The sequence below is a fragment of the Nerophis lumbriciformis genome, linkage group LG06 (genome assembly GCF_033978685.3).
Source record: "Nerophis lumbriciformis linkage group LG06, RoL_Nlum_v2.1, whole genome shotgun sequence".
NCBI classification, from domain to species: Eukaryota; Metazoa; Chordata; class Actinopteri; order Syngnathiformes; family Syngnathidae; genus Nerophis; species Nerophis lumbriciformis.
Window position 1 is genome coordinate 2,569,283 of NC_084553.2, and position 27,259 is coordinate 2,596,541.

Consider the following 27,259-nt stretch of genomic DNA (forward strand, 5'->3'; position numbering starts at 1 on the left):
GTGTAAATAAATGAACACTGAAATTCAAGTATTTATTTTATATATATATATATATATATAATAAAATAAATAAATATATATATATATACCGTATTTTCCGCACCATAAGCCGCCCTGGGTTATAAGCCGCGCCTTCAATGAACGGCATATTTCAAAACTTTGTCCACCTATAAGCAGCCCCGTGTTATAAGCCGCATCTAACTGCGCTAAAGGAATGTCAAAAAAACAGTCAGATAGGTCAGTCAAACTTTAATAATATATTAAAAACCAGCGTGATGTGGGCGCGCATGGAGTCGTATATCAACATGGACGGAGCTGCGTGAAAAAAGCCGCCCCGGCCTCTTCGCGTAAACTTAAACTTACCTTAACCACTCGCTCATCTTTTCTTCATCCATCCATCCCTTCGAGTTAGCTTTTATGATGACGCCGGCTGGAAAGGTCTCTTTTGGCAAGGTCTTCCTTTTGAATATCACCATGGGTGGAAGTTTCTGGCCATTAGCATGGCAAGCTAGAACCACAGTGAAGGATGACTTCTCATTCCCTGTGGTGCGAATATTCACCGTACGTGCTCCCGTTGTATCCACAGTGCGGTTCACAGGAATATCAAAAGTCAGTGGAACCTCGTCCATGTTGATAATGTTCTCTGGCCGGATCTTTTTTTCAGCTATCTTGTTTTTACAATATGCACGGAAAGTAGCCAGCTTTTCTTGAAAGTCTTTAGGCAGTTGCTGTGAAATAGTAGTCCGTGTACGGATGGAGAGATTGCGTCTTTTCATGAACCGGAAACCTGTCGCTTAGTAGGAGCCATTTTGTGGTCTTTACAGATGTAAACACACAAAGGAAATGAAACGTAATATCCGCGCGCTTCTTCTTCTTCTTCTTCTTCTACGCGGGCGGGTGGTTGCTTACAGTAGAAAAAGAAGCGCTTCCTGTTCTATGGGGGCGGGTGCTTACCTTGGCGGTTGCTTGCATAGAAGAAGAAGCACTTCCTCTTCTACGGGGAAAAAAGATGGCGGCTGTTTACCGTAGTTGCGAGACCGAAACTTTATGAAAATGAATCTTAATATTAATCCATATATAAAGCGCACCGGGTTATAAGCCGCACTGTCAGCTTTTGAGTAAATTTGTGGTTTTTAGGTGCGGCTAATAGTGCGGAAAATATGGTATATGTATGTATATATATATCTAGAATTCACTGAACGTCAAGTATTTCTTATATATATATATATATATATATATATATATATATATATATATATATATATATATATATATGTACATATGAAATACTTGACTTGGTGAATTCTAGCTGTAAATATACCCCTCCCCTTTTAGCCACGCCCCCGACCACGCCCCCGTCCCAACCACACCCACCCCCTCCCCCCTCCCCCCCACCTCCCGAAATCGGAGGTCTCAAGGTTGGCAAGTATGCAAGAAGACTCACATGCAACCATGGAACCCTAACCCCACCCAAAGCAAAACTTGACTTTTCTGAACCATGTTTTTCGTCATCTTCATCCTCAGCAGCAAGAGTGGACCTCCAGGATGGAGCAGGAGGTACCAGGGACCCCCCACATTAAAGAGGAAGAGGAGGAGCCACACATTAAAGAGGAAGAAGAGGAACACAGCATCAGTCAGGGGAGAGAGCACCTTGAGGGACTGGAGGAGTTCCCAGTGACTGGTGTCCCTGTGAAGAGTGAAGGACATGAGGTCAAAGGTGAAAGTGAGGAGCAGAGAGGGGCGGAGCCTCCAAGCAGCAGCTCAAGTCAACACATGACAACAGAAGGTGACGGTGGAGACTTAGCTCCACTGTCAGATAGCGACGAGACGACGTCTCACTCTTCTCACACGGATGATGAAGACTCTAAAGCGGATCGGACTAGCTTGAAATGTTCTCACTGTGACAAGACTTTTGTCAACAAGTCAACTTTGAACACACACGTGACGAGTCACGCGGGCGAGAAACCGTTCAGATGCACGTTTTGCAGTAAAAGATTCTCTATCAAAGGACGTATGATAGCGCACACGAGAACCCACACCGGAGAAAAACTCTACGGCTGCTCGATGTGCGACAAGAGGTTTTCTCACCGCTCGGCCTTTGCGCGACACAAGCGAGCCCACGCCAGCGAGAAGCCCTTCACCTGCAACGTTTGCGGGAAATGCTTCGCTTTCGTCGGAGGTCTGGAAACCCACCTGCGAACTCACACCGGTGAAAAACCCTATTCTTGCTCCGTCTGCAACAGAGGTTTCTGCGACCATTCGTCGTTTGTCCGACACGCGAGGACGCACACGGGGGAGAAACCATATTCTTGTGCAGTCTGCGGTCGGCGTTTCACTCAGACGTCGGCGCTGGTCAAGCACACGCGAATACACACCGGGGAGAAACCTTTCATCTGCTTAGTGTGTGGCCTGAGATTAACCCAGAAGTCGCACCTGACAAAACACATGAGGACGCACACCGGCGAGAAAGCCTTCAGTTGCCGCGTGTGTGATGAGAGGTTCTCTTACAAGTACCAGGTGGACAGTCACAGGTGTGCTGGTGAGAAGACACAACGTAACACTCGTTAGATGTCAACATTGCCTTCACACACATCACTGCAGGGGTCCCCAAACTGGAAGATAGGACTAAAGTTTTACAACAGTTTGTATGTACCGTATTTTCCGCACTATTAGCCGCACCTAAAAACCACAAATTTACTCAAAAGCTGACAGTGCGGCTTATAACCCGGTGCGCTTTATATATGGATTAATATTAAGATTCATTTTCATAAAGTTTCGGTCTCGCAACTACGGTAAACAGCCGCCATCTTTTTTCCCCGTAGAAGAGGAAGTGCTTCTTCTTCTACGCAAGCAACCGCCAAGGTAAGCACCCGCCCCCATAGAACAGGAAGCGCTTCTTCTTCTACTGTAAGCAACCACCCGCCCCCGTAGAAGAAGAAGAAGCGCGCGGATATTACGTTTCATTTCCTTTGTGTGTTTACATCTGTAAAGACCACAAAATGGCTCCTACTAAGCGACAGGTTTCCGGTTCATGAAAAGACGCAATCTCTCCATCCGCACACGGACTACTATTTCACAGCAACTGCCTAAAGACTTTCAAGAAAAGCTGGCTACTTTCCGTGCATATTGTAAAAACAAGATAGCTGAAAAAAAGATCCGGCCAGAGAACATTATCAACATGGACGAGGTTCCACTGACTTTTGATATTCCTGTGAACCGCACTGTGGATACAACGGGAGCACGTACGGTGAATATTCGCACCACAGGGAATGAGAAGTCATCCTTCACCGTGGTTCTAGCTTGCCATGCTAATGGCCAGAAACTTCCACCCATGGTGATATTCAAAAGGAAGACCTTGCCAAAAGAGACCTTTCCAGCCGGCGTCATCATAAAAGCTAACTCGAAGGGATGGATGGATGAAGAAAAGATGAGCGAGTGGTTAAGGTAAGTTTACGCGAAGAGGCCGGGTGGCTTTTTTCACGCAGCTCCGTCCATGTTGATATACGACTCCATGCGCGCCCACATCACGCTGGTTTTTAATATATTATTAAAGTTTGACTGACCTATCTGACTGTTTTTTTGACATTCCTTTAGCGCAGTTAGATGCGGCTTATAACACGGGGCGGCTTATAGGTGGACAAAGTTTTGAAATATGCCGTTCATTGAAGGCGCGGCTTATAACCCAGGGCGGCTTATGGTGCGGAAAATACGGTATTACTTTATTTGGGACGGCGTGGCGCAGTTGGGAGACTAGCCGTGCCAGCAACATGAGGGTTCCTGGTTCGATCCCCACCTTCTACCAACCTCGTCACGTCCGTTGTGTCCTCGAGCAAGACACTTCACCCTTGCTCCTGATGGGTCGTGGTTAGGGCCTTGCATGGCCATCAGTGTGTGAATGGGTGAATGTGGAAATAGTGTCAAAGCGCTACCTTGAAGGTAGAAAAGCGCTACACAAGTACAACCCATGTCTTTAATATATAGTACAGGCCAAAAGTTTGGACACAATTATTATTTATTCTCATGACTATTTACATTGTAGATTGTCACATCAAAACTATGAATGAACACATGAGGAGTTATGTACTTCATGAAACAATAACTGAAAACATGTTGTCATGTCTGTGTAATCATGTTTTGTTTGAAGTCATGTTTTGTTTAGTTATAGGACTCTTTAGTTTCTGTCTTTTCACTCCCTTGTCTTGTTTCCATGATTACCCCATTAGTTTCACCTGTTCCGCGTTTGGACTCATTGCATACCTGCCAACTACTCCGGTTTTCCCGTAATTCGTACGGTTTTCATCAAGCTATTCCGGGGTTACGGTTGCAGTGATAAAAAATACGGTTTTTCATTAATTTTAAAAAAAAAAGGGTGAAAACTACGCGAATTTGCACCTTGTGCAGACAAGATTTTTCGATCGGACACGGAGGAATTAGCGATGTAAAAGACCACGTTGGGACAAAAAAACACAAGTCTAATGCCGTTGCTAGCGATACAAGTGGAAAACTTTCAACGTTTTCCGTCGCCCAAACAGATTCTTTGGATGTGATAAATGCCGAAGTTTTATTTACGGAGGCAATAATTGAGCATGGACTTCCAATCGCACTGGCTGATCACATGGGACAGTTAAATGTTTGTAATGCAACCTTTAAAAATCATTACGCGGTGATCGCGGTCCCAAAAATAAACTTTTCTTGCATGATAATGTCCAGAAAAATTCGCTTTATATTACTATAGAGTCCTTTTAACGAATGAGTTTGATGGTTTATCACAAACCTTAAATGAAAGAAGTCCTTTGTTCTCCTGCACCATGCATGCGCTTTGGCCTTGCTTCGTGTTTGGTGCGCAATCCTGTCGGCTGTATTTCACAGCACGACATACTGTTAAAAGTGTTTATACTATTTATGCTTTCAAGTCCAAGTTGAAGAAATCTTGTTAAATGTTGACAGCATAACTACCAAAATACAGAAGTATGTCCTTAATATTTTTGCAGTGCTATTTCTGTTGAAAAGTTCAAATGATTACATTAGAGATGTGATGTGCCACTTTTCAAGTGTCTGATGGCTTCAATTCATTTTCATTCATTTTTCATATTTTGAATTCTTTTGAAAGGCTTACAAAAAAACTACATTTGAATTGTAATTCCATGCTATTGACAGGACTATTAATTTTAATGAAGTTAGCTTACCATGTTTACAGTATGATAATTGTGATAGAAATGTGAATTTTAGGCACAGAATATTTTTTACAATTGAACAAGGCAGTAGATTATACAAGCTTGGACAGAAAGTTAATAATGACACCAATTTTTTTTTTTTATGGAATTGTTTAGTACTGTTTTACCATTTGTTTACTGTAAAAAGTGTTTATACTTTCAATGAACAAATTGAAGTCTTGTGAAAGGTTGACAGGATAACTGGCATTAACTGTCAAAATAATTTCAAACTATTGAAGTTAGCTTACAGAATAAACATGTCAATCAACCCATATGATTTTTGCTGTAATATTTTTGTTTTGAAAAGTCACTGTGACTGATAGAAAAGTGATGGTTTTAGCAACATTTTAACCTGTCTGAATGCTAATAATCATTTTGCGTCGGGGGGCGAAGCCCTGAACCCTCCACCAGGACTTTGTCCTGGACCTACCGGGGCCTGCGGCCCTTGGACCCTGGCTACTAGGTTTTTCTGATTTCAAAAGTTGGCAGGTATGTCATTGTGTACTCTTGATTGTCACCATAGCAACCCATTAGTTTTCACCTGTCACGTCACGCACCTGTTTCACGTCTAGAGTCACGCACCTGTTTTCGTTAATCATGTCTGTAGTATTTAAGTTCAGTGTTTTTCAGTTTGTCTTTCTGACGACCTCACCACATTTATGCTTGTGTACTCTCTTCATCCTCTAAGATCCTGCTTCATGTCCCTTGTCAAAGTAAGTTTTTGTTCCATGTTTATAGTCTTTTGTTTTTCATAGTTTGTTCTCCGCCACTGTGCGTGCTTTTCATTTGTACTTTTTGCTATAGTCTTTTTGGTTTCATAGTTTATTCTCCGCCACTGTGCGCGCTTTCGTTTATTCCTTTTTTTTGATAAATATAAATAAATCATGTACCTTCATTCCCGTCTCGCCCGAGCCAACTTTCCGTTGCATCCCGGAAAAGCACACACCCAGGACCAAGTCATGACACATGTTTTATATTGTAGTTTCTTCAAAATAGCCACCCTTTGCTCTGATTACTGCTTTGCACACTCCTGGCATTCTCTCCATGAGCTTCAAGAGGTAGTCACTTGAAATGGTTTTCCCGTCACAGGTGTGCTTGAAGCTCATGGAGAGAATGCCATGAGTGTGCAAAGCAGCAATCAGAGCAAAGGGTGGCTATTTTGAAGAAACGAGACTATAAAACATGTATTCAGTTGTTGTTAAGTACAGAACTCCACATGTGTTCATTCATAGTTGTGATGTGACAATCTACAATGTAAATAGTCATGGAAATAAGAAAACACATTGAATGAGGAGAAGGTGTGTCCAAACGTTTGGCCTGTACTGTGCATCTCTTTGAAATTAAACTGCTTTAGTGTTTTCTGCAAATGTTTTCATTCAAGATGTGTTCCACTGGTGTGTCATTATTTGTGTGCATTATTTAATGAATGAAATACAGTTGGAAATGGAATATTCACCCTTGCCTACAATAAAGATGGTCCCTGGGTTGCGCTCCAGTGTAAAGTCAGATTTGATTCCGAAAATATTCATAAATGAGCTCACACAGCACATGAAGGACATTTCAAATACAAAAACATATTTAATACAATAATTAAATAAAAGTGTAATGAAAAAAGAACAATTTATGTGAGACAATTTTTTCTGAAACATTTATTTGCAGTGGTCGTGTCTACTAGAGCTGCGCGGATAGGCAATTATTTCATCCGCAACCGCATCAGAAAGTCGTCAACCATCCGCCATCCACCCGATCTAACATTTGATCAGAACCGCACCCGCCCGCGCCGTTGTTATATATCTAATATAGACGATGCAAGGCATTAGTGAGGTTATAAAGCTTTTGCCTGTTAAAGAAAGGAGACTGATCCAATGCAGCACAGACATTCGCGTGCCACGCTGTCACGACCCAGACGCACACCAGTGCGCAATCATATGGGAGCCGCGCTGAGCGCACCTCCAAGCGCGTCTCGCTGCCGGCGACGGCCGGGTATGGGCCCGACGCTCCAGCGCCATCCATTTTCAGGGCTAGTTGATTCGGCAGGTGGGTTGTTACACATTCCTAAGCGGGTTCCGACTTCCATGGCCACCGTCCTGCTGTCTATATCAACCAGGGTGAGTCCCACCCCTTTCGTGAGCGCACTGCGCGCGGAGTGACCCCTGTTACGCGCCCCCGGCAACAGGGGTGGCGGGCAGGTAAGCTGCGCGGGCGGAGCGCGCGGAGTGACCCCTGTTACGAGCCCCCGGCCACGGGGGTGGCGGGCAGGTAAGCTGCTTACCTTCTGCGCGTGACGCCGGCCGCGGCGAAGGCGGACGAGGCGGGGTGTCAGTGCGGTGGGCGCGGTGGTGACCCTGGACGTGCGTCGGGCCCTTCTCGCGGATCGCCTCAGCTACGGCTCCCGGTGGGGCCCTCTCGGGGGAAGGGGCCTCGGTCCTGGACCCCGGCGAGGCGTCCCTTCTCCGCTACGTAAAAGTGTCCATCTCTTTTTATTTTTTTCTTCTGTTGTGGCATATGCTGCAGGTGCCTGCTCGTTTTTCGTATGTGGGTAACAACATTTAACTATGTATATATATTTACCAATTGGTTTAACTGCCACCCGCCTGAATCTATTTAAAATCTAATTTTTTTTTATTTCAATCGCCCGACCCGACCCGCTGATAAAATCTAATTTTTTAAAATTTCATCCGCCCGATCCGCGGATAATCCGCGGACTCCGCGGTTGTGCCCGCAAACCGCGCATCTCTAATATATACAGTATATAATTTATATGTATTTATTTTGCCGTTTTTGTTTACATGTTAAAGGTGTTTTAATGAATATACATGCATGTTTAACACATATAGATTCCTTTCTTTCATGTTGACAAGAATATAAGTTGGTGTATTACCTGATTCTGATGACTTGCATTGATTGTAATCAGACAGTAGTGATGATAGCGTCCACGTTTTCAAATGGAGGAGAAAAAAAGTTCCTCCTTTCTGTCTAATACCACATGAAAGTGGTTGGTTTTTGGCATCTTATTTGTCCAGCTTCCATATTCGTTTTTATACACTTTACAAGAAATACATTGGCGGCAAACTCCGTAGCTTGCTAGCTTGTTTGCGCTGGCTTTCGGAGACTTTTGTTTTGAAAGCGCAGGCGCGATGGAGCGGCACTTTTATTGTGAAGACAGGAACTGTGCAGTCAGTCTTTAGGCTTTTGACGGGATGTACGGTTGAAATAAAAAAAGTATATTTTTTCCTTCACACTTTTGATTGATTGATTGGAACTTGTATTAGTAGATTGCACAGTACAGTACATATTCCGTACAATTGACCACTAAATGGTAACACCCCAATAAGTTTTTCCACTTGTTTAAGTCAGGTCATGTGACCACCTGGCTCTGTTTGATTGGTCCAACGTCACCAGTGACTGCATCTGATTGGTGGAACTAAGTGAAACGTCACCAATAAGGCAGGCACTATGAAGGTCTGTCTGACAGACCAAAACAAACAAAGCGTGCATTAACAGATGGATAAAAATTAGTAGCGAGTAGCGAGCTGAATGTAGATAAAAGTAGCGGAGTAAAAGTAGCGTTCCTTCTCTATAAATATACTTAAGTAAAAGTAAAAGTATGTTGCATTAAAACTACTCTTAGAAGTACAATTTATCCCAAAAGTTACTCAAGTAGATGTAACGGAGTATATGTAGCGCGTTACTACCCACCTCTGCCCAATTCTTGAGTTTGCACTGTTCATTTTAGAATTGATTTTAAAACCTTGCTGTTTGCTTTTAAAGCTCTACATGGACTGGCACCTCAGTATATCTCGGACCTCATCCAAACGTACACTCCTGCGCGCGCTCTGAGGTCCGAGAGCCAGCTCCAGCTCGTGGTGCCCAAGACCAGACTTAAAACCAGGGGTGACAGGGACCTTCTCTAAGCTCTGTGGTCGGCCCTAAGCTCTGGAACATTCTGCCCCTCCATGTTCCAACTGCTCCCACAGTGGACTCTTTTAAGTCTTGTCTTAAGACCCACTTTTATTCTTTGGCTTTTAACACTACGTGAGTTGTGTGCTCCTCTGTGTTTTTAAAATGTTGATTTCTAATTGTTTTAATTGGTTTTACCCTTTAAAATCGTTTTTAATCATATTTATTTTTGCATACCTGCCTACTACTCCGGTTTTCCCGTAATTAGTACGGTTTTCATCAACCTATTCCGGGTTACGGTTGCAGTGATAAAAAATACGGTTTTTCATTCATTAAATTTTTTTTTTTTTTTTAAGTTTTATTCACGAAATCGCGTAACAACAATGACAATCGACACTGCTTCCCGTAACTTCCTATCGAGCCATTCCGAATGCCATGCGCGAGGATATTTATAGCACCGCTGCCAAGCACGAGGCACCAGTTGCCATTGTTTCCAAACGAGCGAACGATCATGGAATCAGCCGGAGAAAAATCGCAAACGAGTCTTAAACCGAAAAGAAAACTGCAGTCATTCCGTGAAGAATATTCAAAAGCCTATTCGGGAATAATTATCCGTTCCAAAAAGGGTGAAAACTACGCCAATTGCACCTTGCGCAGACAAGATTTTTCGATCGGACACGGAGGAATTAGCGATGTAAAAGACCACGTTGGGACGAAAAAACACAAGTCTAATGCCGTTGCTAGCGATACAAGTGGAAAGCTTTCAACGTTTTTCGGATTTTAGCCACAAAAAGGTAATGACACCAATGTTATCTATTGGAATTGTTTAGTACTGTTATACTGTTAAAAGTGTTGATACTATTTATGCTTTCAAGTCCAAGTTGAAGAAATCTTGTTAAATGTTGACAGCATAACTACCAAAATACAGAAGTATGTCCTTAATATTTTTGCAGTGCTATTTCTGTTGAAAAGTTCAAATGATTACATTAGAGATGTGATGTGCCACTTTTCAAGTGTCTGATGGCTTCAATTCATTTTCATTCATTTTTCATATTTTGAATTCTTTTGAAAGGCTTACAAAAAAACTACATTTGAATTGTAATTCCATGCTATTGACAGGACTATTAATTTTAATGAAGTTAGCTTACCATGTTTACAGTATGATCATTGTGATAGAAATGTGAATTTTAGGCACAGAATATTTTTTACAATTGAACAAGGCAGTAGATTATACAAGCTTGGACAGAAAGTTAATAATGACACCAATGGAATTGTTTAGTACTGTTTTACCATTTGTTTACTGTAAAAAGTGTTTATACTTTCAATGAACAAATTGAAGTCTTGTGAAAGGTTGACAGGATAACTGGCATTAACTGTCAAAATAATTTCAAACTATTGAAGTTATTTTACAGAATAAACATGTCAATCAACCCATATGATTTTTGCTGTAATATTTTTGTTTTGAAAAGTCACTGTGACTGATAGAAAAGTGATGGTTTTAGCAACATTTTAACCTGTCTGAATGCTAATACCGTATTTTCCGCACCATAAGGCGCCCTGGGTTATAAGCCGCGCCTTCAATGAACGGCATATTTCAAAACTTTGTCCACCTATAAGCCGCCCCGTGTTGTAAGCCGCATCTAACTGCGCTAAAGGAATGTCAAAAAAACAGTCAGATAGGTCAGTCAAACTTTAATAATATATTAAAACCAGCGTGATGTGGGCGCGCATGGAGTCGTATATCAACATGGACAGAGCTGCGTGAAAAAAGCCACCCGGCCTCTTCGCGTAAACTTAAACTTACCTTAACCACTCGCTCATCTTTTCTTCATCCATCCCTTCGAGTTAGCTTTTATGATGACGCCGGCTGGAAAGGTCTCTTTTGGCAAGGTCTTTCTTTTGAATATCACCATGGGTGGAAGTTTCTGGCCATTAGCATGGCAAGCTAGAACCACAGTGAAGGATGACTTCTCATTCCCTGTGGTGCGAATATTCACCGTACGTGCTCCCGTTGTATCCACAGTGCGGTTCACAGGAATATCAGTTGCTGTGAAATAGTAATCCGTGTGCGGATGGAGAGATTGCGTCTTTTCATGAACCGGATCCCTGTCGCTTAGTAGGAGCCATTTTGTGGTCTTTACAAACACACAAAGGAAATGAAACGTACGATAATATCCGCGCGCTTTTTCTTCTTCTACGCGGGCGGGTGGTTGCTTACAGTAGAAGAAGAAGCGCTTCCTGTTCTATGGGGGCGGGTGCTTACCTTGGCGGTTGCTTGCATAGAAGAAGAAGCACTTCCTCTTCTACGGGGAAAAAAGATGGCGGCTGTTTACCGTAGTTGCGAGACGGAAACTTTATGAAAATGAATCTTAATATTAATCCATATATAAAGCGCACCGGGTTATAAGGCGCACTGTCAGCTTTTGAGAAAATTTGTGGTTTTTAGGTGCGCCTTATAGTGCGGAAAATACGGTAATCATTTTGCGTCGGGGGGTGAACCCCCCACCAGGACTTTGTCCTGGACCTACCGGGGCCTGCGGCCCCTGGACCCTGGCTACTAGGTTTTTCTGATTTCAAAAGTTGGCAGGTATGTTTTTATATTGTTTTTGTATTGGTTTTGTATTTTATTTTTTGTATGTTTTTATTCAATCATTGGTGGAGCTAAGGATAATATTTGAATATTGTTTTTAATATTGTTGTGCAACACTTTGGAAACAATTATGTTGTTTAAATGTGCTACACAAATAAAGTGGATTGGATTCTTTTTTAGTCTGTGCTTTGCTTGTATTTCTTTGTGGTGTACAACCCTTTGTTCTTCAACTGTGCTTGTTTTTAAAGGGCTTTATAAATAAAGTTGGTATGGTAATATTGTGTTGTTGTTGTTTTTAAATCTACTGTGATGGTGCGAAAAAACACAAATCATAACAACTAATGTCACTTATTTTTTGCATCTGAATGTTAGTCTGGATGTAATTACACCTCCACAGCGAAGGGGGCAGTATGGCACTAAACGTCACTAGTCTACCGGAAATAGAAATAGGAGCAAGCTAGCAGTAACAGGTCAAAGTAAGCGATAAGGCCGTTTTATTGTATTTCATCGCCTTTGTTCTTCGTTCTGTACGAATTTGTTGGACCTCCACGCATTATGGAAATAAGCTATAAGACGTTTAACTACATTTAAGTGTTGCAGAGCGTCTCGTTGTATTCTCGTCTCAGTGCAGGTGAAGCTTGTCGGGCTAGCTTAGCTTGCTAGCTGCTAGCAAAGAGAAAGAAAAGTGGACAAGACTTCGCTAAACTGACATCAAATGTGAGTGCAAAGTGAAAGTGGACAAATGATGGCATAGAAGAAGAACTTTCTGGAACAAAAGAGGAACGTACTGGACGCTGTTTGCAGCAAACATCAAAGAGCAGGTTTGTTTACTTCTCATCTAAGTAGCTTTTCATTTCAATATAAAACAATATTCCGAAATGGTTTCTCTCTTAAAATAACGAGTCTTGATAAGGACACGCTTTTGTTCCGTTAAACGAGGAACTGTAGCAGCCCACACGCATGCGCATGATGGGCATGGCCGCCTTTTTTTGGCGTTGTTGCTTTGTTTGTTTACAGCCAGTGTTGGGTTAGTTACTGAAAACCAGTAACTAGTTACAGTTACTAGTTACTTTATTTCAAAAGTAACTCAGTTACTTACACCAAAAAGTAATGCGTTACTGTGAAAAGTAACTATTTAGTTACTTCTTTTTTCCCCCCTTTTTTTAAGGCTCCCATTAATGCCCTTTTAGCCTTCATGTCAGTACTGTTATTGCACTGGAGAATACCGTATTTTCCGCACTATAAGGCGCACCTAAAAACCACAAATTTTCTCAAAAGCTAACAGTGCGCCTTATAACCCGGTGCGCTTTATTACGATTAATTTTCATAAAGTTTCGATCTCGCAACTTCGGTAAACAGCCGCCATCTTTTTTCCCGGTAGAACAGGAAGCGCTTCTTCTTCTACGCAAGCAACCGCCAAGGAAAGCACCCGCCCCCATAGAACAGGAAGCGCTTTAAGCAACCACCCGCCCCCGGAAGAAGAAGAAAAAACGCGCGGATATCACCGTACGTTTCATTTCCTGTTTACATCTGTAAAGACCACAAAATGGCTCCTACAAAGGACAAGGATCCGGTTCATAAAAAGACGCAATCTCTCCATCCGCACACGGATTACTACCGTATTTCACAGCAACTGATATTCCTGTGAACCGCACTGTGGAACGGGAGCACGTACGGTGAATATTCGCACCACAGGGAATGAGAAGTCATCCTTCACTGTGGTTCTAGCTTGCCATGCTAACTTCCACCCATGGTGATATTCAAAAGGAAGACCTTGCCAAAAGAGACCTTTCCAGCCGGCGTCATCATAAAAGCTAACTCGAAGGGATGGATGGATGAAGAAAAGATGAGCGAGTGGTTAAGGGAAGTTTACGCGAAGAGGCCGGGTGGCTTTTTTCACACAGCTCCGAAGGCGAACACACCTTCACTAAGACGGGCAGACAGCGCCGGACGACATACGCCAACATTTGCCAGTGGATCGTAAATGCCTGGGCAGATATTTCGGTCACAACTGTGGTCCGAGCTTTCCGGAAGGCAGGATTCACAGAACAACAGCGACACTGACTCCCGATGACTTCGACGAGACGGAACCGGCCATTTTGGATACCACGCTTGCGCAACTTTTCAATTCGGACACCGAAGACGAAGAATTCGAAGGATTTACGAATGAAGAATAACTTCAGAAGGTGAGCGCTATGTTTATTTTGTGTGTTGTGACATTAACGTTCGAGCAACATTATGTTACTATTGCTCTACACCATTTTGAATTTTACTATGTTTGTGATTGCACATTTGCGTACATTTTGGGACAGAGTTGTTAGAACGCTGGTTTTCAATATATTATTAAAGTTTGACTGAACTATCTGACTGTTTTTTTGACATTCACTTTAGCGCAGCGTTTTTTTGACATTCACTTTAGCGCAGCGTAGGCGCGGCTTATAGTCCGGGGCGGCTTATTGGTGGACAAAATTATGAAATATGTAATTCATAGAAGGTGCGGCTAATAATCCGGTGCGCCTTATAGTGCGGAAAATACGGTAATACAATGTGTTGATCAACTTGACATGCATTTGCATCACTCAACTCTGCTAAGCAATGTGCTCTACATACAACACACAAACAATGTGGTCTACATACAACACACAAACAATGTGGTCTACATACAACACACAAAGACAAAGATATGTTTCAAAGGGCCAATTTTTTTCAGGCCAGAACAAATTGACAAAACTATTTTAAATAGCTGCAACATAATGGCACTTTAACTTTAAGTAGATAGGATCTTTGATCCAAGACACAACTTACTTTTAACTAAAATGTTATTTTCTTTGTGCTCGACAAAAGAAAAGTATTGAGAATGTCTCCATGTTAAGAAACTCGACTTCTGGCTTCGCCATGATGTCTTGTTAGTTGTTATGAGAGTCGCGTATGTGTGTGTGTGTGTGTGTGGCCCTTTAAGATATGACAGCGTGTGAGGTGAGTGACGTCAGTGAGTGAGTGGGCGAGAGAGGTGAGCGAGTGGCGACAGTGAGTGCGTGCAGGTGCTCTAGCTTGGTGGATGGCTGCGTCCAATAAAGTCACAAAGTTGCAACAAAACCGCCCGTCTTGTCATTCACCCTCAGCTGTAAAGACCCACTGCCGGGTAAAGTGAAGGTTGTTAGCCCCGAAGACGTCCATAGGCCCTGGAGGAACGTCTCCCTTGCGCTCCTCAACTGCGGTATGGTAGTCTCCCCCCGCCCCCACCCACACAAAGCACGCCTTTTCTTTTCCACCGCTGCAATAAAACACACTCAGATCTTCTGTTTCTATCCGATACTACTTGAAAAATAACGTAAAATAACGCAGTAACGCATCATGTAGTAACGGTAACGGAGTTACTGAATATAAAAAATAACGCGTTAGATTACTAGTTACCGCCGAAACTAACGGCGTTACAGTAACGCGTTACTTTGAAACGCGTTAGTCCCAACACTGGTAGCAACCCACACGCATGCGCATGATGGGCATGGCCCCCTTTTTGGCGTTGTTGCTTTGTTTGTTTACAGCAGTAAAAATATTCCACAAGATGTGAACCTAAAAGTCAGATCTGTTTGTCAAGACATGATGTATCTTGGAGGCAGATACACACACACACACACACACACACACACACACACACACACACACACACACACACACACACACACACACACACACACACACACACACACACACACACACACACACATTCCCTGTTTACTTTACCTCCTTTCACTCGCTCACACTGAGGTCTTTTGTCCTCTCACACACTTGCACGCACACACACACACACACACACACACACACACACACACACACACACACACACACACACACACACACACACACACACACACAAAAGCAGATGAGAAGATGGCTGTGATGATAGTGCATACTTGCCAACCTTGAGAACTCCAATTTCGGGAGGTGGGGGGTGGGGGGGCGTGGTTAAGAGGGGGGGAGTATATTGACAGCTAGAATTCACCAAGTCAAGCATTTCATAAATATATATATATATATGTATATGTATATATATATATATATATATATATATATATATATATGTATATATGTATGTGTGGGAAAAAAATCACAAGACTACTTCATCTCAGAGATGAAGTAGTCTTGTGATTTTTTGATGAAGTAGTCTTGTGATTTTTTTCCCACACATACCGTATTTTCCGCACCATAAGGCGCCCTGGGTTATAAGCCGCGCCTTCAATGAACGGCATATTTCAAAACTTTGTCCACCTATAAGCCGCCCCGTGTTATAAGCCGCATCTAACTGCGCTAAAGGAATGTCAAAAAAACAGTCAGATAGGTCAGTCAAACTTTAATAATATATTAAAAACCAGCGTGATATGGGCGCGCATGGAGTCGTATATCAACATGGACGGAGCTGCGTGAAAAAAGCCACCCGGCCTCTTCGCGTAAACTTACCTTAACCACTCGCTCATCTTTTCTTCATCCATCCATCCCTTCGAGTTAGCTTTTATGATGACGCCGGCTGGAGAAAGGTCTCTTTTGGCAAGGTCTTCCTTTTGAATATCACCATGGGTGGAAGTTTCTGGCCATTAGCATGGCAAGCTAGAACCACAGTGAAGGATGACTTCTCATTCCCTGTGGTGCGAATATTCACCGTACGTGCTCCCGTTGTATCCACAGTGCGGTTCACAGGAATATCAAAAGTCAGTGGAACCTCGTCCATGTTGATAATGTTCTCTGGCCGGATCTTTTTTTCAGCTATCTTGTTTTTACAATATGCACGGAAAGTAGCCAGCTTTTCTTGAAAGTCTTTAGGCAGTTGCTGTGAAATAGTAATTCGTGTGCGGATGGAGAGATTGCGTCTTTTCATGAGCCGGATCCCTGTCGCTTAGTAGGAGCCATTTTGTGGTCTTTACAGATGTAAACACACAAAGGAAATGAAACGTACGGTAATATCCGCGCGCTTCTTCTTCTTCTACGCGGGCGGGTGGTTGCTTACAGTAGAAGAAGAAGCGCTTCCTGTTCTATGGGGGCGGGTGCTTACCTTGGCGGTTGCTTGCGTAGAAGAAGAAGCACTTCCTCTTCTACGGGGAAAAAAGATGGCGGCTGTTTACCGTAGTTGCGAGACCGAAACTTTATGAAAATGAATCTTAATATTAATCCATATATAAAGGGCACCGGGTTATAAGGCGCACTGTCAGCTTTTGAGAAAATTTGTGGTTTTTAGGTGCGCCTTATAGTGCGGAAAATACGGTATATATATTGCGCTCTACTACGGTATCGAGCACTATTTTTTGGATAACCTTATTAAGACATATATATATATATATATATATATGTATATATACATATACACACATATATATATATATATATGTATATATATATATATATATATATATATATATATATATATATATATATATATATATATATACATATATATATTTACATCCTGAAAATATGCAAACAAAACTGTGTTTAGATAATTGATACTTCAAACTTGCATAAATAAATCTTAAGGAATATAACATAACTTGGCTTCTGAGAGCTTCAAAATGTAATGAATAAAATGCTAAAGTTGTTGACAAACAAGCAATTATTTTAATAATTAAATATGGTCATTTTAAATGAATTATTATGATCATTTAAAATTAATTATTTCAAATATGTTTATTTTAATGTATAATTCTATGGCTGGATGTAATAAGGAGTCAGAAAAAATACAAAAAGAATACAATTAATTTTGATGTTTTTAGCTAAATATAGTAAAAAAATATATATTTCTTTTTTTAATTAATATATATATTTATTTGTAGGTAAGATAAACATAATAATACAATTTATCTCTAGTCTGGATGATTTAGTTCTTGTCACCCTGTTGTTGTCCTGTTGTGAAAAAAGGCTGTCCTCACTCAGGTCGCATGGAGCTGGAGGGGGCGTGGCCTCCAGCTCCGGCTGAAAATCGGGAGATTTTCGGGAGAATATTTGTCTCGGGAGGTTTTCGGGAGAGGCACTGAATTTCGGGAGTCCCCCGGAAAATTCGGGAGGGTTGGCAAGTATGTGATAGTGATAGCTAAGAGATGAACAATCGTTCACAATACTTAATTGAAGATTGCAGATTGTTTATTGTCATATGCACAGTTAAACAGACAGTTTGCCGTTCAATGAAAATCTTACTTTGCTAGTCCACCCTTCAACAAGTCACACGGTACTTAGCTAGTTTCTGGCTTTTCACTCCCTTGTCTTGTTTGCATGATTACCCATTAGTTTCACCTGTTCCACGTTTGGACTCATTGTGCACTCTTGTTTGTCACCATAGCAACCATTAGTTTTCACCTGTCACGTCACGCACCTGTTTCACGTTTTGAGTCACGCACCTGTTTTCGTTAATCATGTCTGTGTTATTTAAGCTTTTCATTTTCTGTTGTTCGTCCTGACGACCTCCCCGTATTCATACACCTGTCACACTCTGTCCACCTCTGCGCACTTCATGTCCATGCCAAGTAAGTTTTGTTTATTATTGCCATAGTTAGTGTTTTTTGTTGTTCATAGTTTTTTGCCCCCGTGCAAGTCTTTTGTTTTCGTTAGTCAAGTTTGTACATCCGCCTTGAGCGCGCCTTTTGTTTCTTTGAGTGTTATTATTAAATCATGTATTTACCTTCAAGGCATATCCAGTCCAATTCACTTGCACCTCGGGAGAACAAACCAAGCCATAGTCCAAGTCTTGACAGAAATTTAAACTACTTTTTTTCCAAGTTCCAAAAAATTCCAGGATTTTCCAGAATTCCTGGTTTTACCAAAGCCCTATTTCCACCCTTTTTTCTCACGACTCCTTCCACTTTTTTCAACGCATTCGAACCGTTCCACCGTCAAAACAGTCCTCTTAATCAGGACAAAAAACAACATTGTTTTTTTTAAACTGGAAAAATTCCCGGTTTTTCGAAATTCCAGGAATACCATTTCTCAATTCAACATGTCACTACTTCTACACTTCTTGACCGATTCAAAAAATTCCAACACCAACCATTTCAACTCATTCACAGTTTTTGTACCATTTTCAAAAACATTCCCGCTTTTCCGTAAATTCCCCAAATTTTTGGAAATTCCCATTGAAATCAATGGGACATTCTTCAAAGTCCCACAACTCCCACATTTTTCATCTGATTCAAACTGTTCCAACTTCAAACTGTTCAGCCTACTCTGGAATCGCGGGCTTTCCCTTGAAAAATTCCAAAAATTCCCAAATTTCCCAGAATTCCAAGTTTTTCAGGACATTTTCCCCATTCAAAATGAATTGGCCATTTTTCAAACTTTAACATTTCCACATTTTTCAACCGATTCAAACCATTCCACCTTCAACACATTCCACCGTCCTGGAAATTTAAACTACTATTTTTCCAAGTTCCAAAAAATTCCAGGATTTTCCAGAATTCCTGGTTTTACCAAAGCCCTATTTCCACCCTTTTTTTTCGCGACTACTCCTTCCACTTTTTTCAACGTATTTGAACCGTTCCACCGTCAAAACATTCCTCTTAATCAGGACAAAAAACAACATTGTTTTTTTTTTAAACTGGAAAAATTCCCGGTTTTTCGAAATTCCAGGAATACCATTTCTCAATTCAACATGTCACTACTTCTACACTTCTTGACCGATTCAAAAAATTCCAACACCAACCATTTCAACTCATTCAGAACATTCAAATTTTTTTTTACCATTTTCAAAAAAATTCCCACTTTTCCCGAAATTCCCAAATTATTTAGAAATTCCCTTTGAAATCAATGGGACATTCTTCAAAGTCCCACAACTCCCACATTTTTCATCTGATTCAAACTGTTCCAACTTCAAACTGTTCAGCCTACTCGGGAATTGCGGGCTTTCCCTTGACAAATTCACAGATTTCCCAGAATTCCAGGTTTTTCGGGACATTTTTCCCATTCAAAATGAATTGGCCATTTTTCAAACTTTCACATTTCCACATTTTTTAACCGATTCAAACCATTCCACCTTCAACATATTCCACCATCCTGGAAATTTAAACTACTCTTTTTCCAAGTTCAAAAAACTTCCAGGATTTTCCAGAATTCCTGGTTTTACCAAAGCCCTATTTCCACCCTTTTCTAGCGACCACTCCTTCCACTTTTTGCAACGCATTAAACCATTCCACCGTCAAAACATTCCTCTTAATCAGGACAAAAAACAACGTTTTTTTTTAAACTGGAAAAATTCCCGGTTTTTCGAAATTCCAGGAATACCATTTCTCAATTCAACATGTCACTACTTCTACACTTATTGACCGATTCAAAAAATTCCAACACCAACCATTTCAACTCATTCACAGTTTTTGTACCATTTTCAAAAAAATTCCCGCTTTTCCCGAAGTTCCCAAATTTTTTGGAAATTCCCTTTGAAATCAATGGGACATTCTTCAAAGTCCCACATTTTTCATCTGATTCAAAGTGTTCCAACTTCAAACTGTTCAGCCTACTCTGGAATCGCGGGCTTTCCCTTGACAAATTCCAAAACTTCCCAAATTTCCCAGAATTCTACGTTTTTCGGGACATTTTCCCCATTCAAAATGAATTGGCCATTTTTCAGATTTTCACATTTCTACATTTTTCAACCGATTCAAACCATTCCACCTTCAACAAATTCCACCGTTCTGGAAATTTAAACTACTTTTTTTCCAAGTTCCAAAAAATTCCAGGATTTTCCAGAATTCCTGGTTTTACCAAAGCCCTATTTCCACCCTTTTCTAGCGACCACTCTTCCACTTTTTTCAACGCATTTGAACCGTTCCACCGTCAAAACATTCCTCTTAATCAGGACAAAAAACAACATTGTTTTTTTTAAACTGGAAAAATTCCCGGTTTTTCGAAATTCCAGCAATACCATTTCTCAATTCAACATGTCACTACTTCTACACTTCTTGACCGATTCGAAAAATTCCAACACCAACCATTTCAACTCATTCAGAACATTCAAGTTTTTTTTTTACCATTTTCAAAAAAATTCCCGCTTTTCCCAAAGTTCCCAAATTTTTTGGAAATTCCCTTTGAAATCAATGAGACATTCTTCAAAGTCCCACATTTTTCATCTGATTCAAAGTGTTCCAACTTCAAACTGTTCAGCCTACTCTGGAATCGCGGGCTTTCCCTTGACAAATTCCAAAACTTCCCAAATTTCCCAGAATTCTAAGTTTTTCGGGACATTTTCCCCATTCAAAATGAATTGGCCATTTTTCAGATTTTCACATTTCTACATTTTTCAACCGATTCAAACCATTCCACCTTCAACACATTCCACCGTTCTGGAAATTTAAACTACTTTTTTTCCAAGTTCCAAAAAATTCCAGGATTTTCCAGAATTCCTGGTTTTACCAAAGCCCTATTTCCACCCTTTTCTAGCGACCACTCCTTCCACTTTTTTCAACGCATTTGAACCGTTCCACCGTCAAAACATTCCTCTTAATCAGGACAAAAAACAACATTGTTTTTTTTAAACTGGAAAAATTCCTGTTTTTCGAAATTCCAGGAATACCATTTCTCAATTCAACATGTCACTACTTCTAAACTTCTTGACCGATTCAAAAAATTCCAACACCAACCATTTCAACTCATTCAGAACATTCAAGTTTTTTTTTTACCATTTTCAAAAAAAATCCCGCTTTTCCCGAAATTCCCAAATTTTTGGGAAATTCCCATTGAAATCAATGGGACATTCTTCAAAGTCCCACAACTCCCACATTTTTCATCTGATTCAAAGCGTTCCAACTTCAAACTGTTCAGCCTACTCTGGAATCGCGGGCTTTCCCTTGACAAATTCCAAAAATTCCCAAATTTCCCAGAATTCCAAGTTTTTCGGGACATTTTCCCCATTCAAAATGAATTGGACATTTTTCAAACTTTCACATTTCCACATTTTTCAACCGATTCAAACCATTCCACCTTCAACACATTCCACCGTCCTGGAAATTTAAACTACTATTTTTCCAAGTTCCAAAGAATTCCAGGATTTTCCAGAATTCCTGGTTTTACCAAAGCCCTATTTCCACCCTTTTTTCTGGCGACTACTCCTTCCATTTTTTTCAACGCATTTGAACCGTTCCACCGTCAAAACAGTCCTCTTAATCAGGACAAAAAACAAAGTGTTTTTTTTTTTAAACTGGAAAAATTCCCGATTTTTCGAAATTCCAGTAATACCATTTCTCAATTCAACATGTCACTACTTCTACACTTCTTGACCGATTAAAAAAATTCCAATACCAACCATTTCAACTCATTCAGAACATTCAAGTTTTTTTTTACCATTTTCAAAAAAATTCCCGCTTTTCCCGAAATTCCCAAATTATTTGGAAATTCCCTTTGAAATCAATGGGACATTCTTCAAAGTCCCACAACTCCCACATTTTTCATCTGATTCAAACTGTTCCAACTTCAAACTGTTCAGCCTACTCTGGAATCGCGGGATTTCCCTTAACAAATTCCAAAAATTCCCAAATTTCCCAGAATTCCAAGTTTTTCGGGACATTTTCCCCATTCAAAATGAATTGGCCATTTTTCAAACTTTCACATTTCCACATTTTTCAACCGATTCAAACCATTCCACCTTCAACACATTCCACCATCCTGGAAATTTAAACTACTCTTTTTCCAAGTTCAAAAAACTTCCAGGATTTTCCAGAATTCCTGGTTTTACCAAAGCCCTATTTCCACCCTTTTCTAGCGACCACTCCTTCCACTTTTTGCAATGCATTAAACCATTCCACCGTCAAAACATTCCTCTTAATCAGGACAAAAAACAACGGGTTTTTTTAAACTGGAAAAATTCCCGGTTTTTCGAAATTCCAGGAATACCATTTCTCAATTCAACATGTCACTACTTCTACACTTATTGACCGATTCAAAAAAATTCCAACACCAACCATTTCAACTCATTCAGAACATTCAAGTTTTTTTTTTACCATTTTCAAAAAAATTCCCGCTTTTCCCGAAGTTCCCAAATTTTGGGGAAATTCCCTTTGAAATCAATGGGACATTCTTCAAAGTCCCACATTTTTCATCTGATTCAAAGTGTTCCAACTTCAAACTGTTCAGCCTACTCTGGAATCGCGGGCTTTCCCTTGACAAATTCCAAAACTTCCCAAATTTCCCAGAATTCTAAGTTTTTCGGGACATTTTCCCCATTCAAAATGAATTGGCCATTTTTCAGATTTTCACATTTCTACATTTTTCAACCGATTCAAACCATTCCACCTTCAACACATTCCACCGTTCTGGAAATTTAAACTACTTTTTTTCCAAGTTCCAAAAAATTCCAGGATTTTCCAGAATTCCTGGTTTTACCAAAGCCCTATTTCCACCCTTTTTTCTGGCGACTACTCCTTCCATTTTTTTCAACGCATTTGAACCGTTCCACCGTCAAAACATTCCTCTTAATCAGGACAAAAAACAAAGTGTTTTTTTTTTTTAAACTGGAAAAATTCCCGATTTTTCGAAATTCCAGTAATACCATTTCTCAATTCAACATGTCACTACTTCTACACTTCTTGACCGATTAAAAAAATTCCAATACCAACCATTTCAACTCATTCACAACATTCAAGTTTTTTTTTACCATTTTCAAAAAAATTCCCGCTTTTCCCGAAATTCCCAAATTATTTGGAAATTCCCTTTGAAATCAATGGGACATTCTTCAAAGTCCCACAACTCCCACATTTTTCATCTGATTCAAAGTGTTCCAACTTCAAACTGTTCAGCCTACTCTGGAATCGCGGGATTTCCCTTAACAAATTCCAAAAATTCCCAAATTTCCCAGAATTCCAAGTTTTTCGGGACATTTTCCGCATTCAAAATGAATTGGCCATTTTTCAAACTTTCACATTTACACATTTTTCAACCGATTCAAACCATTCCACCTTCAACATATTCCACCATCCTGGAAATTTAAACTACTCTTTTTCCAAGTTCAAAAAACTTCCAGGATTTTCCAGAATTCCTGGTTTTACCAAAGCCCTATTTCCACCCTTTTCTAGCGACCACTCCTTCCACTTTTTGCAATGCATTAAACCATTCCACCGTCAAAACATTCCTCTTAATCAGGACAAAAAACAACATTGTTTTTTTTAAACTGGAAAAATTCCCAGTTTTTCGAAATTCCAGGAATACCATTTCTCAATTCAACATGTCACTACTTCTACACTTATTGACCGATTCGAAAAATTCCAAGACCAACCATTTCAACTCATTCAGAACATTCAAGGTTTTTTTTACCATTTTCAAAAAAATTCCCTCTTTTTCCGAAATTCTCAAATTTTGGGGAAATTCCCATTGAAATCAATGGGACATTCTTCAAAGTCCCACATTTTTCATCTGATTCAAACTGTTCCAACTTCAAACTGTTAAGCCTACTCTGGAATCGCGGGCTTTCCCTTGACAAATTCCAAAAATTCCCCAATTTCCCAGAATTCCAAGTTTTTCGGGACATTTTCCCCATTCAAAATGAATTGGACATTTTTCAAACTTTCACATTTCCACATTTTTCAACCGATTCAAACCATTCCACCTTCAACACATTCCACCGTCCTGGAAATTTAAACTACTATTTTTCCAAGTTCCAAAGAATTCCAGGATTTTCCAGAATTCCTGGTTTTACCAAAGCCCTATTTCCACCCTTTTTTCTGGCGACTACTCCTTCCATTTCTTTCAACGCATTTGAACCGTTCCACCGTCAAAACATTCCTCTTAATCAGGACAAAAAACAAAGTGTTTTTTTTTTTAAACTGGAAAAATTCCCGATTTTTCGAAATTCCAGGAATACCATTTCTCAATTCAACATGTCACTACTTCTACACTTCTTGACCGATTCAAAAAATTCCAACACCAACCATTTCAACTCATTCAGAACATTCAAGTTTTTTTTTACCATTTTCAAAAAAATTCCTGCTTTTCCCGAAATTCCCAAATTTTTTGGAAATTCCCATTGAAATCAATGGGACATTCTTCAAAGTCCCACAACTCCCACATTTTTCATCTGATTCAAAGCTTTCCAACTTCAAACTGTTCAGCCTACTCTGGAATCGCGGGCTTTCCCTTGACAAATTCCAAAAATTCCCAAATTTCCCAGAATTCCAAGTTTTTTGATACATTTTCCCCATTCAAAATGAATTGGCCATTTTTCAAACTTTCACATTTCCACATTTTTCAACCGATTCAAACCATTCCACCTTCAACACATTCCACCGTCCTGGAAATTTAAACTACTCTTTTTCCAAGTTCCAAAAAATTCCAGGATTTTCCAGAATTCCTGGTTTTACCAAAGCCCTATTTCCACCCTTTTTTTTCCAACGCATTTGAACCGTTCCACCGTCAAAACATTCCTCTTAATCAGGACAAAAAACAAAGTGTTTTTTTTTTTTAACTGGAAAAATTCCCGCTTTTTCGAAATTCCAGGAATACCATTTCTCAATTCAACATGTCACTACTTCTACACTTATTGACCGATTCAAAAAATTCCAACACCAACCAATTCAATTCATTCAGAACATTCAAGTTTTTTTTTACCATTTTCAAAAAAATTCCTTCTTTTCTCGAAATTCCCAATTTTTTGGGAAATTCCCTTTGAAATCAATGGGACATTCTTCAAAGTCCCACATTTTTCATCTGATTCAAACTGTTCCAACTTCAAACTGTTCAGCCTACTCTGGAATCGCAGGCTTTCCCTTGAAAAATTCCAAAAATTCCCAAATTTCCCAGAATTCCAAGTTTTTCGGGACATTTTCCCCATTCAAAATGAATTGGCCATTTTTCAAACATTCACATTTCCACATTTTTCGACCGATTCAAACCATTCCACCTTCCTGGAAATTTAAACTACTCTTTTTCCAAGTTAAAAAAACTTCCAGGATTTTCCAGAATTCCTGGTTTTACCAAAGCCCTATTTCCACCCTTTTCTAGCAACCACTCCTTCCACTTTTTTCAACGCATTTGAACCGTTCCACCGTCAAAACATTCCTCTTAATCAGGACAAAAAACAACATTGTTTTTTTTAAACTGGAAAAATTCCCGTTTTTTTGAAATTCCAGGAATACCATTTCTCAATTCAACATGTCACTACTTCTACACTTCTTGACCGATTCAAAAAATTCCAACACCAACCATTTCAACTCATTCAGAACATTCAAGTTTTTTTTTACCATTTTCAAAAAAATTCCTGCTTTTCCCGAATTTCCCAAATTTTTTGGAAATTCCCATTGAAATCAATGGGACATTCTTCAAAGTCCCACAACTCCCACATTTTTCATCTGATTCAAAGCTTTCCAACTTCAAACTGTTCAGCCTACTCTGGAATCGCGGGCTTTCCCTTGACAAATTCCAAAAATTCCCAAATTTCCCAGAATTCCAAGTTTTTCGATACATTTTCCCCATTCAAAATGAATTGGCCATTTTTCAAACTTTCACATTTCCACATTTTTCAACCGATTCAAACCATTCCACCTTCAACACATTCCACCGTCCTGGAAATTTAAACTACTCTTTTTCCAAGTTCCAAAAAATTCCAGGATTTTCCAGAATTCCTGGTTTTACCAAAGCCCTATTTCCACCCTTTTTTTCCAACGCATTTGAACCGTTCCACCGTCAAAACATTCCTCTTAATCAGGACAAAAAACAAAGTGTTTTTTTTTTTTAAACTGGAAAAATTCCCGCTTTTTCGAAATTCCAGGAATACCATTTCTCAATTCAACATGTCACTACTTCTACACTTATTGACCGATTCAAAAAATTCCAACACCAACCAATTCAACTCATTCAGAACATTCAAGTTTTTTTTTACCATTTTCAAAAAAATTCCTTCTTTTCCCGAAATTCCCAATTTTTTGGGAAATTCCCTTTGAAATCAATGGGACATTCTTCAAAGTCCCACATTTTTCATCTGATTCAAACTGTTCCAACTTCAAACTGTTCAGCCTCCTCTGGAATCGCAGGCTTTCCCTTGACAAATTCCAAAAATTCCCAAATTTCCCAGAATTCTAAGTTTTTCGGGACATTTTCCCCATTCAAAATGAATTGGCCATTTTTCAAACATTCACATTTCCACATTTTTCGACCGATTCAAACCATTCCACCTTCCTGGAAATTTAAACTACTCTTTTTCCAAGTTCAAAAAACTTCCAGGATTTTCCAGAATTCCTGGTTTTACCAAAGCCCTATTTCCACCCTTTTCTAGCAACCACTCCTTCCACTTTTTTCAACGCATTTGAACCGTTCCACCGTCAAAACATTCCTCTTAATCAGGACAAAAAACAACATTGTTTTTTTTAAACTGGAAAAATTCCCGTTTTTTTGAAATTCCAGGAATACCATTTCTCAATTCAACATGTCACTACTTCTACACTTCTTGACCGATTCAAAAAATTCCAACACCAACCATTTCAACTCATTCAGAACATTCAAGTTTTTTTTTACCATTTTCAAAAACATTCCCGCTTTTCCCGAAATTCCCAAATTTTTTGGAAATCCCCTTTGAAATCAATGGGACATTCTTCAAAGTCCC

General features: G+C 40.0%; 1 protein-coding gene across 1 annotated transcript in view; it reads left to right on the forward strand.

Moving 5' to 3' along the window:
• LOC133608232 (uncharacterized) overlaps window positions 1-27,259 on the forward strand; it is a 38,886-nt gene that overhangs the window by 1,085 nt on the left and 10,542 nt on the right. The window contains exon 2 of the mRNA XM_072913396.1: window positions 1,525-2,566. Within this exon, the coding sequence (XP_072769497.1) occupies window positions 1,546-2,566 (1,021 nt within the window). The 5' untranslated portion in view covers window positions 1,525-1,545. The remainder of the gene's footprint in view (window positions 1-1,524; window positions 2,567-27,259) is intronic.